Source organism: Chenopodium quinoa, unplaced genomic scaffold (genome assembly GCF_001683475.1).
Source record: "Chenopodium quinoa cultivar QQ74 unplaced genomic scaffold, ASM168347v1, whole genome shotgun sequence".
Lineage (NCBI taxonomy): Eukaryota > Viridiplantae > Streptophyta > Magnoliopsida > Caryophyllales > Amaranthaceae > Chenopodium > Chenopodium quinoa.
Genome location: NW_018742418.1, coordinates 8,730,427 through 8,747,602, shown reverse-complemented (window position 1 = coordinate 8,747,602; position 17,176 = coordinate 8,730,427). Strand labels below are relative to the sequence as shown.

The 17,176-nt window shown below is 38.4% G+C and overlaps 2 protein-coding genes across 2 annotated transcripts; one reads left to right on the top strand and one right to left on the bottom strand.

The window, feature by feature from the left end:
• Window positions 1–1,413: 1,413 nt before the first annotated feature.
• LOC110714510 (glutathione S-transferase T3-like) lies at window positions 1,414–1,965 on the bottom strand. Its single transcript, XM_021893045.1, has one exon. The coding sequence runs from the start codon at window positions 1,963–1,965 to the stop codon at window positions 1,414–1,416; it is 552 nt and encodes a 183-aa protein (XP_021748737.1).
• A 414-nt stretch (window positions 1,966–2,379) lies between these two features.
• On the top strand, window positions 2,380–6,285 carry LOC110712888. Its single transcript, XM_021891349.1, has one exon. The coding sequence runs from the start codon at window positions 3,836–3,838 to the stop codon at window positions 5,426–5,428; it is 1,593 nt and encodes a 530-aa protein (XP_021747041.1). The 5' UTR covers window positions 2,380–3,835; the 3' UTR covers window positions 5,429–6,285.
• Window positions 6,286–17,176: the final 10,891 nt, after the last annotated feature.

Genomic DNA, 17,176 nt, shown 5'->3' with positions numbered 1-17,176 from the left:
GTTGTCTAACGGCCGCAGTGTACTTTTGAAGTGGAGACAACCCAAGATGACCTGCCGCATCTCACCTTTGTTGAAACCAAGGGTCATGTTGGGTCACTGCGTTGAGAAGGTCAAACACATGTTTACGCATTCGAAACCGGCGCCGGAACAAGGAACTTGGATAAACTGGGACTTCCGCGAAATAGTCATTGTATAACCGTGCATGACCTTATTCGCGTCCCCTATCCTTTCGGGGCTTAGTAGATTTGCGTCGGCGTTGCTGAGTGGCAGCTTGAATAATTGGTGGAATGTACTCATGCATTACGTGTTGTATCATAAGACACACTTCATTACGTTGTTGAACTCTAAGCTCCCTTCCCTCATCATCCGAGTTAGATGAAGATGAAGAGGAATTGGTTGAGCTTAAGTTGAAACTGTTTGAATTCATTTTCTATGTAAGAAATGTAAGATAGAGTGAGGTTTGCTAATAATAACTGCAAACGATTTATGTGTTTGTGTGTAAAATAAATGAAAGAATGGTGTTTATTTATAGTGAACTAATTTGTAATTCTTCTTCAGAAATAACTGAATATAAAGAGACAAAGATCACATGGGCTATGATAAACACTGGATTAGAACCACACAGAAATTGAATGGAGAAGAAGGGTTTCACATGGGCTAACAAAGGGGAAATTAAGATACTGACACAATTATATATAAAGAGACAAATTGATATAATTGAATAAAGAGACAAAGATTATATGGGCTATGAAAATGGGATAGTGGAAAAGATCCATTTTACTGATTAATTGATAAAGTACAAATAATTGGAAATGAGTACAAGAGGTTGAACTGGAATTGAAAACTTATCACTACTGAAAATGAAGATTACAATGCCTAAGCATCATTAGTGAAACTTTTAATTTTGTTCTGAAGTATTACTATCATTTCGTCTTCCCACTGTTCTCGGTTTACTTTCTATTCTAGACGAGCTAGTTGCTCCCAATGGATCCTATGTTGTTCTAGCTCAATTTTCTGTTGTTTCCTTGCCTCCTTGCGCTCCTGTATTTCAAGCCTCTTCATTTGCGCTTCGTTTGACACATTCATCGAATCCCCAAATAGTTGCAATCGGGTGTTGAATGTTTCTAATTCCTTAAATGCTTCACTTGATGGAGCTTTACCCTTCAACCTCGACTTAGCCTTTTTAATTCCTTCAGCACGAGCTACTCTCTCATCACCGACACCCACGCTGGTCGGTGAGGAATTGTCGCCCTCATCCCGTGTCCTTTTCCCACTACTTCCGCTCCCTACAGACTCATCCGTCAGTGGAGTTGAATGTGGACGTCCCACCGAAGGCTTGAATGTTTGTTGGTCCAAGAAAGACCGGAATTTGTCCCACTTCCTAACTTGGATCCATTCCTCGTAGAAGGTGAATCATCCGAACGAGTTCTCGTGGATTTTGTGGGCCTCTTGGATAACATCATCTTCGTTATAGCCACTTCCCTTTCGCTTCCGGGCCTTATCATAGCTTCCGCACCACTTTAACACGGCTTCAAAGATTCGCATCCACCTTCCCTTCAAACTACTAATAGTTCGTAGGGATATTTCAACTGGATTCGATGCCCTGGCAGCATCGTATGCGTCCAAGACTCTGTTCCAAAATACACCCTTCTTTTGATTTGTGCCGATAATTATGTCGGTGCTGGTGTTCATGTAGGCGGATATAAGAGCCGCAGTTTCTGATCGCGACCAACCTCTATTGTTTGAACAACCAACACGAAATTCCGGAGTTAATTGGAGTGGTTGCTGTAACATTTGAGTGAAGTTTTGATGGGGGGAAGGAGTTTCATTTCCCTCACCATCATCCTCGCATTCTTCATTTGCCTCATCTTCTTCAGATAAGACATTGCTCGATTCCCAAATATTGGGATTCGGTTGTTGTGACGGAAAATAACCAGATGCAGCACCATATTCACCGTAACCCATTGGTGTCATGGATGGATGTGGGAAATTTGAACTGCTTTGAGAAAAATTAAATTTTGAGGGAAATTTGGTGGATTATATGGGAAACTTGACTGGGGTCTTTGAGGATAAACACTAGAAAAATGATGGGGAATATTTGTGGGTGTTTGTGAAAAATTAGGGGGATTTGGATAGAAATTAGCTTGATTTGTGATAATATTTTGACCCAATTTTTTTTTTCTGCTTTAATAATAATGATAATAATAATAATAATAATAACGATAATAATAATAATAACAACAACAATGATAATAATAATAATAATAATAATAGTAACGATAATAATAATATTAATGATAATAAATAAAAATTATAATAACAATAATAATAATAATATTGGTAAAAATAATAATAATATTGGTAATTAGTGAGGGGATTTTTGAAGAGAAAAATATAGTAGAAAAGAAATGGATTTTTAAAGTTGAAGAAAGTATATCAATATAAGTGTCTATTTATAGAGGGGAAAAAAAGAAAGCCGTTGGTAATTTTTTTTTTTTTGGATTTGTATTTTGTAAAATATATCCGTTGTAAAATTACAACGGATATATTTAAAACTGACAACACGTGTCAAGCAGCGGCTGGGAGCGCGCCACTTGGCCCAGCCGCTGCTTTCTATTTTTTTTTTCTGAAAGATATCCTTGAAACGACGTCGTTTTGCTTTTAGTTGAGTGGAAAATTTGGGTGGGGCCCACAACGAATTTGTTCTTCTGACTGATTGCAGCAACAATCGAACTTGCATCCACTCAAGATGAACAAACTTAGAGTTTGCCATTAAGCCAACCATTTTATTGTTCACTCATTGTGAACCATTTAATTGTTCACCCTTAAGGGTGCTCTTAACGAACCAGACTCACCATTAACGAGATCTCAACTCTCAAACAATGATTAACACCTATCATTTAGGGTTACTCATGGCCTTAATTTATGTAATTTTCTTAGGGTTTTCGGTGTTGTTGGGGTTGAGCATGGTGTTTGTTATGGTGTTGTGTTGGGGTTCGTGCGCCATTGATGATGACAGAGGTTGAAGAAGATGAGAAAGGTTGGAGGATGGATGATGAAGATAGAAAGAGAAGGAGGAAGAGGTCAGATTTGTGAATGAACTACGGTCAGAAATTGAACTTTGGGGCAATTTCTCCCACTATAATACAATACTTTTCTATCTCTAAGTTATGTTTTCTCTCTCCTAAGTTCTAGACTCTAACATACAAGTTACTAACACCGTTAAAGTTAGTCCGCCTCACTAACATTAGCATTAGTAATATGAAAAGAATAAATAACATATTCCATGGCATATAATTTCAAGAATGTTAAAAGTTGTTACTATTGGATATTAATGCGGATCGGCTCATTCAAAATAAACTAAATTAAAACACATTTTGCCGAAAGCTGAATCCACAACAATTTCAATGGTATATTGAAAAATATTTCCTTCGGTTTTTTAGGTATATCACTTTCTTAAAACGGAAATTCCAAATTAGTTGCATTATTTTCTTTTTTAATTAATAAACTCTCTCGATTTCTCTCTTATCACATGGGTTTATTTTTTATTTTATCTATCTCTCTCGTCTCAAAAAAAAAAAAAATAACTGAGGAAGTAATTTCCACATAGCAAAATAAATAAAACGAATAAAGACATTCAATTAAAAAAAATAAAAAATAAAAAGGTTTCAAAGTGTAGCCGTTAGCCATTACAAAGCATCGCATTTATTTTGATAAAAAAAAAAGGATCAAAGTATTCTCAAGATGACCGTTACATTCCCCCGCAATTCAAATTCACCAAAAACCCAATTCACCTAGATAGAACGAGATTCCCACAAAATTACAGAAACCAGAAATGGAAGAAGAAACAACATTACAACAACTCAGATCCAAAGCCACGGAACTTCTACTCAGAGAAGATTGGAATGAATCAATTAAAGTTTACTCCAAATTCATCTCTCTTTGCCAACAACTTCTTTCAAACACAATTCAACAATCAGACCTTTTAAAACTCCAGAAATCCCTCTGTTTATCCTTCTCGAATCGAGCCGAAGCCCGGTTTCGATTAAGGGATTTCGAGGAAGCCCTCAAAGATTGCGATGAAGCACTTCAAATTGACAACACCCATTTCAAAACCCTTGTTTGTAAAGGTAAAATCTTGCTCAATCTCAATAGATATTCTTTGGCTTTGGATTGTTTTAAGGGGGTTTTGGGTCTTGAATCACAACAGTGTAATGGGAATTTAGAGATGTTAAATGGGTTTATTGAGAAATGTAAGAAGCTTGATTATTTGTCAAGAACAGGTAATTTTGATGTTTCTGATTGGATTTCTGGTGGGTTTTCTGGGGTTTGTCCTGAACTTGGTGAATTTGTTGGTAATGTTGAGATTAAAAGGTCTGAAATTAGTGGAAGAGGTTTGTTTTCTACTAAAAATATTGATGTTGGGAGTTTAATTTTGGTTACTAAAGCTGTTGCTACAGAAAGATGTATTTTACCTAAATGTAGTAATGGGGTTTTAGGTGAAAATGCTCAATTGGTTATGTGGAAGAATTTCATAGATAAGGTTAACGAATCGGCCTCGAAATGTCCCAAAATCCGTCATTTGATTAGTAAATTGTCAATTGGAGAGAATGAAGATGATCTTGAAGTACCTGATATTAGTCTCTTCAAGCCTGAAACTGAAGGGGTGAATTTTCCTACTGAAGACCTTGACGTAGACAAGATTTTGAGTGTACTTGATGTGAATTCGCTTGTCGAAGAGGCGGTTTCGAGCAAAGTTCTAGGGAAAAATAGTGATTATTATGGTATAGGCTTATGGTTGCTCCCTTGTTTGATCAACCATTCTTGTAGTCCTAATGCAAGGCGTTTGCACATTGGTGATTATGTGGTTGTTCTTGCTTCTAGGGTAGTTAAGGCAGGGGAAGAGATCACATTTGCTTACTATGATGTTCTTTCTCCATTTAGCAAGAGGAAAGAAATGGCCAAAACATGGGGATTCCAATGTGAGTGTAAGAGGTGCAAATACGAGGAAGAAATGCAATCCAAGCCCGAGATTGGAGAGATTGAGAAAGGAATCGAACGAGGAGTGGATGTTGGTTGTGCCATTTTTCGATTAGAGGAGTGCATGAGGAGGTGGGTGATGAGAGGAAAAGAGAAAGGTTACTTTCGAGCATCGTTTTGGAAAGCATTTTCTGAGGCTTATGAATCGGAGAAGACTGTAAGGCGGTGGGGGAGGAAGATACCGGCATTAGAGCCGATTGTGGACAGCTTAGTAGAAGCAGTTGGAGGTGATGAAAGGGTACTCAAAGTTCTTGTTAGGAAGCTGAAGAAAAGTGGTAATGGGTTTGCAGAAATGGAAAGGGCAATCAAGTTAGGAAGAGGTGTTTATGGTAAGATTGTGAAGAAACAAGCTCTTAGAATTCTTCTTGAACTTGGAGTTCATGAATAATGCTCTACTAACTTAGTAGCATGCTTAATTTTGTTAATTCATTCTTCTGCTATAAGTTTTTTAAGTAGAGAAAGATTAACATGTCATTTTGTTAGCTAGTTTCAAGTTTAAGTGATTTTTAGCTTGGATCTTTTCATGTCTTGAACAATTTGTTAGTGGCAATCAAGACAATTATCTTTGTCTAGTGCTCTAATAGTTTCTGGTGCTTGGATTATTTTAGATATGACTATATGAGCATTAGTTCACACCCAAGATTTGTGTAAGCAGAGGAATATTTGGACTATAGTCTATACTTGGCTTATTTGAATACAGATTGGCTTACTGTTTGCTTACATAAATTTCTAGAATAAAAAGTATTATTTTTTCAATTCAACTATGGTTTTGGTGATTTGTTGATTTGTTTGGTGCAAATGAATCAAATTTGAGGGAAACATAACTGTTATGGTCTGTTTGATAGATAGAGTAGGTGGTAAAAAATGGTGTTAACTTTTGTTGTTGGTAATTTATTGTAATTTTGAAAGTATGTTAATACATCATATAAATATAATCCGTATTAGTTTAGATGTGAATCATGTGATATGAACTTTTTTTTTTTTTTTTTTTTTTTTGGGTGAAAAAGAGGGGCAAGCCCAAAGATGTGATGAACTATGAAGTGCAGTAAAATTGGATGAGAAGAAACACATTTTTAGAGATGAAATTGTATAGCCAAACTAAGTACGAGCTAAGTTTTCCTAATAAGATGTCATATAAGCATACTCGGAAAAATAATTTGCTCTAGCTAGTGATTATGTTTCTATTATTAATCGAGAGATATAAGGACCGAATGACTCTAGACTTTTTGTCCAAGGTGAAATTGGATTAAAAGAAGGAAAAAAAAAATTCAGAGATGGAATTGTATAGCCAGATTAAGAATGAGCTAAGGTTTATTAACATGATGTAATATAAGCATACTCTGGAAAAATAATTTGCTCTATTGATTATGTTTCTATTATTTATTAATCGAGAGATATGAGGATCAGACGACTCCTCTAGACTTTTTGTCTAAGATGGAATTGTATGAAAAGAAATACGCTCTTAGAGATGGAATTGTATAGCTAAACTAAGTATGAGCTAAGGTTTCCTAACAAGATGCAATATAAGTATATTCGTATCGATTAATTATGTTTCTATTATAAATGAAGAGATATGAGATCCAATAACTCCTCTAGACTTTTTGTCTAAGATTCGCCATTTGTTACGTTTACTGGAACTAGATAAATGGATAATGATATCATGTTATTGAATGCCTATACTTTTTTCTTATATTTTTACTAATGATGGGTACAAATGATAGTAGTTCAATAAAATGTCAAAAGTGTGATTGGATTGATGTTTTCTAGAATATAATGATTGCAATGATGTTTTATTCTTAGCCACAGGGTAGGTTGAAAAGTGGTTGCTAATTTGCTATCAACTTTGTGAGTTTTTTTTTTAATTTTTTATTTATAACTAACTTTGTGAGTTTTTGTATCCTCGGTTTTTTATTACTTAAATTATTATTTCATTCACAAAGTGCTAATAAAACAAAGTTTTGTGTAGGGGGTGTTTACCATAAATTTCCAAAGTACGATAATGATTTACCTGTTAATTAATTATTATTAAAATAGACTCTGCTAACATAGTTATTGTATATATGGTGGCTTTTTAATGAAAAAATTCCTGTTTAATTTAAAGCTAATTTTATTAACTTATATATATTTTTTTATTAATGAGTTGTAATTTGAATTAGGTTGGAAAAAGTAAGGTGATTTTATTATTTTCTTTTTCCTTAATAATTTGACTACCGAGTCCTCTCCTAGTCTCCTCCATTTCATTCCATCTCATCTCATGTCATCCCATCCATTCCTTTCTCCACTTCTTACCATAGATTTAAGATTTATTAATGTTTTTATTAAGGTAATTAGGTTGTGTATTGGTTTCAAAACTATTTTTATAATATACAACTTACACCATTTTTTTTGCTTAAACAATACATCACAAGGATACTAACTTATTAGTGACTTACTAAAAGGAAAGAACAAACATCAATAAATGCTTTAAGGGGTTTTCATTGTAGACAGTCTCTTAAAGTTGTTTTTTGTTTTTCTATTTTATTCAAAGAATGTTTGAATTTCCTCTTAAACAATTCCACTCTTATTATCAATTTTTCACATTTTCATTTCAAATGTCTCAAACAAATAAATAGAATAATAAGCATTATTGGATTGTATTTAAGTAACATAATATATGCGGAATACATAAAATCTCACGACAAAAAGTTTATTGTCATCTAAATATTGGTTCCTCCATAGCTAATCTACTCACACCACCGTATCAACTATTACAACAGGGGCCGGGAGTTTAATGAACTATTTAAGTTTTTTTTTAAAATTTAATTTTCATAATCTCAATTTTTTTTCTTTGGAAAATATTTTGGATATTTTATGCAATTATTAAGTTGGAACCAAAAAAGATATTATTAAAAAATTAGTTTGTTCCACATAAGCATTTTGATGGAAAACACCAAACTTTTTTTAGGGTAATGTACATAATTTTGTAGAGCTTGGGCACATACATTGGAATAATCAAACATGAGGTACTCCAAATGAAATTATACCCAACCTCAAGCATATAAAGTGAAACTTTTCCAAAAAATACATAACTCGTGGGACGTGTTTACAAAATGTTAAATGTTGTAGAGTAAATATTAGCTGTAAACTAGTAATCATTAGAGGTAGTTGTCAAAGTATTTGCTTGATAAATGGCAGGTTCGATACGAATTAGTTACTAAGATATTTAAAAAATTAACATTGCTTTGGTAAGGAAAAATTTAGTACCTTATGAGAAATGCTACCTTTTTTTTTTTTTTTTTTTTTTTGAATAAAGGGAAATGCTACTCTTAAATAAAGCCAATTGCCTAATTTTATTAGCTTTTGTGTAACATTACTTTAATTGCTAAAAGCCTAAAGCCACGGAGTATATCACCACTGTTTTACAATATAAAATTGTTTGAATTAAGTTAAAACACTATAATCTACAGATTACTTTAAAAGATATTGTTGAGTATAGTCGGTACACCCAAATATATTATATTTAACAATTATGTTGACTATTGCGAAATCACTATAGTCTTTGCAAATCTATCACATAATTTTGTTATAACCCTTTGCAATTGCACACTTTCAACAAAGCCAATGTTGTTTCAACTTTATAAAAAAGATATTTTGAAATTGAAACTCTAAAAAGAGCACTAATAAAGCAACTCAAATGGCATTTGAGTTGATACATTTTGTTCGAAATCATTCATTTTAAGTAGTAGTATACTTGTATTATACAACTAAGAAAAAGCATTTAAAGAAGATTCAAAAGAAGAGAGGTCAATTTCTTCTTACTTCATCAATTCAATATCCACATATCTTGTTTATTGGTTGTCCTTGGTTTAAAAAAATAAATATAAATAAAAGGGGTCAATTTTCATAGTGTAGTACGTGGACTTTAAAGTTTCAAGTGTCTTAATATTTGTTACGGACAAAATACAGATGGCGTTAAGTAATAGACGCCAATTTATAGGGTGATTAGAGGACCCCACTTTAACAAGGTTAATCCCTAATTCTGACGGCTTTAACGTGTGTAAATTCATTGAATGAAAGATTTTTTTTTGGTATATTCTAATGCCACGTCCTTTGCCCATTTATCTGGACTTTTCCCCAAAATAGTCTAATTTTAAAAGAATTTTGCAAATTGGTTGTGTGGCAAAATTTATTTTGCCAAACTAAGATTTCAGGATAAAGCGCTGTCTCCAGGGTAAACCGGACAGCGTTTTATGCCCTGGTGTTTTATAAAAAAAAAATTCAATTTGTAAAACGCTATCTGGGACAGTGTTTTACCTTTTGACTTTTTTTTTTTTATTAAAAATACGTAACTTGTTAAGCTGGAATTGTGTAAAAAAATAAATTAAAATAAGGTAAAACGCTGTCTGAGACAGCGTTTTACCTTAATGAAACGCTGCCTCAGGCAGTGTTTTTATCGCTGCACAGAAGCAGTGTCTTCTTCCTCTCATTCCCCTGTTCATCCTTACATTCCCTCATTTCAATCCCCTAACCAAATCTCTCTCTCTCTCATTGAACAAGCAACCCAAATCCCCCCAACCACCGCCGCCACCCTCCGACCACCGCCTGCCAACCACCGGCCGCCGACAGCCCCATGTAGCCTCACATCACCCCGATTTTGGTACTTGCCCTCTCTTTCTTTGGTTTTTAAAATCTAGGGTTTTTTAATGGTCTTTTTGCTTTTGGAATTGTGGTTAAAATCTTAATAATGTTGAATTGTTAGAGTTGATAATGTTGAATTGTTAGTGTTGATAATGTTGAATTGTTATTGTTGATTATGTTGAATTGTTAGTGTTCATAATTGTTGGTATTGTTGAATTGTTAGTGTAGAAAATTGTTGGAAATGTTGAATTGTTAGTGTAGATAATTGTTGATAATGTTGATAATTGTTGGTTCTTGGGTGATTGTGATAACCTACATTGTTGTTTATTAATGTTGATTTAGGGCTTCTAAGCCGTGTTATTTTGAAAAGTATGTATATTGTTGTTTAATTATGGCGATTTAGGGATGATTTAGTGCCTTTAAGTGTAATGTGTTTTGGTTGTTGTGTAGAATATGGCTGCACAAAATGTAGTTTTGTTATGCCGATGGGGAGGTGAAATTTTGTTCGATGGACCCCGTGTCGAGTATAGTGGAGGAAATATGGAACCACTTACACTTGAACCGAACATGACTTTCAATGATTTGATGAACGAGGTTCATAGTAGTATTGGTTCAAACCCAAGGAATGTTGAACTAAACATTAAAATGAGGTTTGAGACCGGCAATGGGGTTCAAGTGTTACCTGTTTCTACGAATAAACATTTGAAAGCTTTGAGGAGCGTTGTTGCAATGAAGGGTGTTCCCACTGAGATATATGCAGAAATGGTGCCTATATGTACTCAACAAAGTACTCGACGAGAACAACAATCTACATATATTTCCGGTTACAACGCAGAGCCCTTCCAAGTGCCCTCACACGACATTCCATCAACTGAATATGGGACGGGATCTTTCAATCGAATGCTGCACGACGATCAATTTCACATGCCGTTTAGTTCTCATATAGCTTCACCTGTACATGGGGGGGCATATGTGGCAATTACCGGCAAACGTGGGCATTCGACATCAAACACCATCACACCTTCACCGCTGCAATTGCATAGTTATTCACCTATGCAAGATGATGTTCAAGCATCGCCGTCTCAACTTGTGCCAAATCATCTTGAAACTATTGTGAATAACGAATTGTCTGTGTATGATGTGTATACAAATGATGAGGCCGAGAGCGGAGAGAGGAAGATGGACTTGAGATCATGGATGTTGAACCTGCACACATGGAAGTTGGCGAGCCCCTGGTTAGAACTCCTGTACCTTGGTTCAGTCAGGTAAACGATAACTATGAAGTTGATCAGTATTGGGCCGAATCGGGTAGCCATACATCGTTTGTTCCCGGGGGAGAATTTGAGAAGGGGATGTATTTTGAAAGTAAGAAAATGCTTCAAGAAATGGTGAAGATGTATTCCATTCAAAGGAATCAATTCTACACCACAGTGACATCGAATGAAAGTGTCCTTCATTTGCGGTGCAAAAAGAAATGTGGTTGGATGTTACGGGGTACCAAATCAAGTGAGCACTCGCGTGGATTTACTTTAATCATGTACAAAGGCCCGCACCGGGAGAACTGTGTCACTGAAGTACTATATACTGATCACCCGCACTTGGATTCGTCCATAATATCAGAGTATGTGAAGTCCTTTGTGCGGAAAGATCTGTCCTTGAAAATTAAATTCATACAGGAACTCCTCTCCAAGCAATTTCATTTCGATGTTCCGTATCGAAGTGCATGGTATGCCAAGGAGAAAGCAATAGCTGAAATATTTGGGGATTGGGAGAGTTCTTACGGCAGATTTCTGCACTTCATGCAAGCACTCCAACAGTCAAACCCGGGAACGTGTGTCGTATGGAAACACAAAGCTCTGGTGGACGGTGTATACTACAACAACATGGAAGTGTTTGAACGAGTGTTTTGGGCCTTCGGTCCTTGTATCGACGGTTTTAAACATTGTATGCCTGTTATATGTATCGATGGAACACACTTGTACGGGAAGTACAAAGGAACACTGTTGGTTGCTACAAGTGTGGATGCAAGCTTCCAAGTATTTCCGCTAGCATTTGCGGTGATTGAAGGGGAAAACACTTCCAGCTGATCTTGGTTCCTGGGCTGCATTCGGGTTCATGTCACGCAACGAGATGACCTCTGTGTTATATCTGATCGACATCCTGGGATCATTGCAGCAATGAATGATCCTAACGTTGGATTCACCGAGCCGCGAGCCTATCACAGATTTTGTGTTCGCCACATAGCTTCTAACTTGAAGACTCACATGCGAAGCAACAAAATGAGAGATATGTTCAAGGCTGCGACATACCAAAGGCAGGAAAGAAAGTTGATCAGTTTTTCATCGGTGAAGCATGTACCAAGGCCATGGAGTAAATTGTTCAAGTCCCGTTCACTATGTTGTCTCTCTTTCACGACGTTGTTCGCAGATATGAGATATGTACTACAAACTTCTCTGAAACATTTAACAATGTGTTGAAGGGAGCTCGGTTTCTACCGATCATGTCCCTTGTCGAGTTAACTTTCCACAGAGTTAACAAGTATTTCACTTTGTGAAGGGAGTCTTCTGAGGCAAGGTCTGAACAGGGATTTGCATACCCCCCAAGATCACTGCCATTTTAAAGAAGAACACCGCAAAAGGCAGATATCGCAGACGGTAATATTTCATCAGTCCCTTCATGTACTTATGCATGTTAAATTGATATACTATCTGATATTAATTTCGGTCATACGATTTTTTTTCAGGTTGATCCAGCAAAGCAGCTGGTTTGCAGGTACTATACTACCAGGTTTATAGTGGAATGGTTTTCGATCCACGCGTTATTGCGTACGTCGAGTTGGTTGGCTTGGGTGGTTTTCATCAGATGGCGTTCAAGGAGATCGATCGAGCGCTTGTCACTGCGCTTGCGGAGAGGTGTAGACAGGAGACGCACTCCTTCCACCTACCTGTTGGGGAGGCGACTGTTACGTTGCGGGACGTCGCGATACTCACACGCCTTCCTATACATGGGACTGTGGTGACAGGACATGCATTAGTCGATCCCATTAGTTTGGTAGCTCGGGTTCTCGGGGTTCAGCCAGGTCCCGACGAGATCAGGAGGTGCGGGTTGAGGACCGGCTGGATACGCGAGACTTTCCGTGAGCTGCCTCCGGGCGCTGATGACACCACGGTTCAGAGATACGCTCGAGCGTACTTGTTCTTTCTCATCTCGGGCGTGTTGTTCGGCAACAAGAGCGGGAGCCATCTGCAGCTCATTTACCTACAGCTGTTAGACCACGACTGGGATCATAACCGTGGCTACAGCTGGGGTAGTGCCTATTTGGCGACGTTGTATCGCCAGCTGTGTAGAGCATCCCACTGCGGTTCTAGTGAGATCGGAGGTCCCTTGATTGTGCTTCAGGTAACTCACCTTATTACCAACAACCTATTTCAAAAGCCACTTACCTAGTTTATACTAAACCTAGTTTTGTATTTTCGTGTTGCAGTTCTGGGCTTGGGAGCATATCCATGTAGGCAGACCAGGTAGGCCTGCTAGACTTCGTCAGGGGGAGCAGGACCGGGACGACCAGTACCAGGCGTACGATGCTCCACCGCTCCCTACACCTGATGAGGCGTATGGTTGCAGGTGTGTTACATATGTCATATGGATTTATTGTGCTAGTTGACAAACTGAAACATTTTTCGGTATTAGGTGGGTGGTTCCCAGACTGACACTTGCGCATGCGGCGAGGGGTCTTCCGTACTATCGAGACGTCCTAGACCGACTCACCGAGGATCAGGTGGTAACTTAAAAGATACTTGTAAACATCTATGTAATGTGTATACTGTTTGCGGACTAACCTATTCATGATATTACTGTTGCTGTGTTATTGCAGATGACATGGGATCCGTATGTATCTGACTTGGTAGATGTCATGCCTGCAAATCTGCTGGACCATCAGACGGAGTGGCGTGCCAGGGTCCCCCTGATCTGTTTCGAGGTTGTGGAGAGTCACGTACCCGACCGAGTCATGAGACAGTTTGGACTACGGAAGCCTATCCCCCAGCAGTCTGACACTAGTGTACGCCTTCACGGCATTGACCGTCGGGGAAAGGGGGAGACAAACTGGTCACTGGAGTATTGACGTTTCCTTAAGCTATGACAACAACAGTTGGAGTTCGTTTTGGAGGTGATCCGATGCAGGGAGTTATGGATCCTCACGATCCGTACATGGTGTGGCATAGGCGTATTACACGACGTTTCATCAACCCCAGCTACAGACCACCATCCACACATTACCATCTAGCATATGACATCATTAGCGGATATGTGAGTTTCTTTTATTCTACTTATTGTCCGCAATTTTTAAATTTCTATATCATACAACTGACTGATCGATGATTACTGCAGGCGGCGGATATGGTGGCAATGGTTGATGCACTCAATCTCCCTCGCAGACGGACCCACTAGAGCCCAGGTCGAGTGGGTGCAAGATATGGGCGTAGCTACCTTACAGAGATATGATCACGCTCATCTCGTCCACCAGCGGGACGGTCATGATGGCCACTCCGTCTACTCACAGTTCGAGCTCGGCCATAACAGCGGTGGATGTGATCCTACGTCACCCAGAGACGCAGAGGATTACATCATCCATAGTACTGCTTCCTCCGGTACCCAGGAGGACCCATCGTCTAGCCAGCAGACTCCCCCACCGCCCTGAGATCCATTCACCACCATTACTCATTACAAGCGGCGTCGTGTCAGACGGAGGGATGACAGACAGGATACAAAACCTTTACCACGAATAAATGAGTCGGGATAGTATTATCTGTTGTATTGCCTGTAGCCGGATATTCTAGAATGATGTATATAAGACTTACATTATTAATATAATAAATGTTTTTTGAATGAATCTGTGTGTGCTTTGAAGTTGAATTCCTTAGTTGTCCAAATCGGACTTATGTCAGTTAAAATAGATCCTTCTAGGCCGATAAATATCAAACAGTAGACCTTTGGGCTCCATAATGAGAAACGGGGTAGAAGCGATGGCCCGTGGTGGTTAATGTGGTGGTTCATGGTGGTTGTAGTGCTGTTGGTGGTCGTTGGTGGTGGTCGACGGTGGTGGTAAGGTTGGGCTGGTGGTGGAGGTGGTTGGAGTGTTGTTGTGAGTGGTTGGAGTGTTTCGAAGTGCATAAGGGTGGTCGAAAGTGGCGGGAGGTGGTGGTTGGTGGTGGGGGTGGTGGCTTATTGAAGGATGAGAGTGGTGTGTTGGAGGCAGAAATGGGGCAGATGTTAGAGAAGACAGCCTACTGCCTGCTGGTGTTGCAGTCCAGCAGATAAACGCTGTCTGAGACAGCGTTTTATGTACAAAAAAAATTGTACATAAACCGCTGTCTTAGACAGCGTTTTATGTACAACAAAAAAATTGTACATAAACCGCTGTCTCAGATAGCATCTTATGTGCATTTGATTTTTTATTTTTTTTAAAAACAGAAATTAAGAATTTTAAAAATAAAAATAAAAGTCAATAGGTAAAACGCTGTCCCAGATAGCGTTTTACAAATTGAATTTTTTTTTTTAAAAAAATCCAAGGCATAAAACGCTATCCGAGACAGCGTTTTACCCTGAAAGCTTAGTTTGGTAAATAGTTTTGCCACGCAACCAATTTGCAAAATAGTTTTTGTTTTAAGCTTAGTTCGGGGAAAAGTCCCATTTATCCCAATCCCATGGATCATACTCCTAACACGTGTCATCTAAATTTTACCTTTATTTCTTATTATTGTAATAAAAAGGTATTTTGGAAAATATAATTATAAGCAGTAGCATAATTAATAACAAAAAAAAAAAAAACCTACCTCAATTACCCATTATTATGTGCAATAAGGAGTCATGTACGTACTCGTAGACAAAAGATCGTAAGTGGTGATGATTAATGAATGATGGGACATAAGATTAAGGAAAAGAGAGAAAGTAGGGATAATTAATTAAACAAGGGGCTCCATGGCCCAACCGCCAAGACTACCACCAAACTGCCACCAAAACCGCTACCTAACCGGCGACACCACCACCATTAACCTAGCAGACATCACCGCCAACCAAATTCACCCAAAATCCATCCGGGAAAAAGCCCCACATAAGCCTAAAACCATCCTCTCCCACCAAAATCACCCGAGCCTAAAACCGTCTTATCCCACCAAAACCACTCAATTCCCCCCGGAATAAAAACCACCCTCCCCGAAACCATCCAACTCCACTAGGATCGGAAATAATAGCCCTACACGGCCACACACACACACCACGATTTCCACCCAAAAACCACCACAACTGTTTCGGGGTTTTTTTCTGTGTCCCGCGGGAGAGTTACAATTCCGAGACTGAGCTTGCTGACCGGCTGTACCTGCAAAATAACGAAACTCCGGTTGGGTGGAGTTCCGCCTCCGACGATCAAATTAGAATGCGTTCGAAGTGATTAATGCGGAAAAGTAGATGTTTTTCTCTCTGATTCAGAGAGAATAAATGCTTGTTTGCTTTTGTGTTTTTTTTTTGTGTTTAATTTTTCTAAATGCCCCATAAATGAGGTATGTTCCACTATTTATAGGGCAGGGGAACTGTGTCCCTACCAGTAAGGGTCTGCCACGTGTCAGCCTAGGATTAGCAACCACTTGCCCTCTCTGGGACTGACATGTGGCACTCTCTGATTGGGCCACGTGACTAAGGTATTTTTACCCTAATCATTTGCCCCTCACAAATGCCACGTGGGGCCACGTGGCATCTGTGACATGGCATGCCACGTAACATCAACGTGACAGTTGTCACAATACTGGGAAGGGGACAGTTGGTCTCCTTCCCTCCATTTTTTTTTATTTTTTATTTATTTTTTTTTTGGGAAAGGGGAGGTGACGGTTCGTCATCCTCCAAAATTTTGAATTTTGAACCAGGGAGATGGCGATTCGCCTTCGCTGATCCCTATATAAGGAATCCCCCCTTAATCATTTGCAACATTTGCAAATTTCAAAAAATCGAGAAGAGAGCTCTGATACCGGCTGTTTGTAAACACAAATCCTTCCTTTTTCTTCACATCCGGCTTTGCTTCCTTTCCTGACTCAAGATGCCTGCTATTTTCCGGCTGAGGTAACTTTTAAACTTCTCTCTTTGCTTATTCATCCGGTTTGTAGTTAGCTTGCCATAAACCAGGGGGGAATCAGCCGGATTTATTTATTTTTTGAACAACCGGTGATCTTTGGAAAACTTGCTATATCTTTTCAATAGACCCCCATCCGGTATAAACCGCATGGGGTACTGTCGAATGATTTCTGGGTTGCTTCTCAAAGCTCTCAAAGGACCCTCATCCGGTTATGACCGGCTGGGGGATTTTTGAATGACCCCATTTTTTCCAAGGCTCCTCAATGTACCCCCAACCGGTTTTAACCGTCTGGGGGGCATTTGGGTAGATATAGGACTTTAATAAGACCCTTTCATAAGCCCCCATCCGGTTTTAACCGTCTGGGGTGTTTTTGGGTGAATTCTAATTCTTCCCAAA

Coding starts and splice junctions, on each gene's coding strand:
- LOC110712888 (XM_021891349.1), top strand. CDS start 3,836: ATGGAAGAAGAAACAACATTACAACAACTCAGATCCAAAGCCACGGAA.
- LOC110714510 (XM_021893045.1), bottom strand. CDS start 1,965: ATGGGTTACGGTGAATATGGTGCTGCATCTGGTTATTTTCCGTCACAA.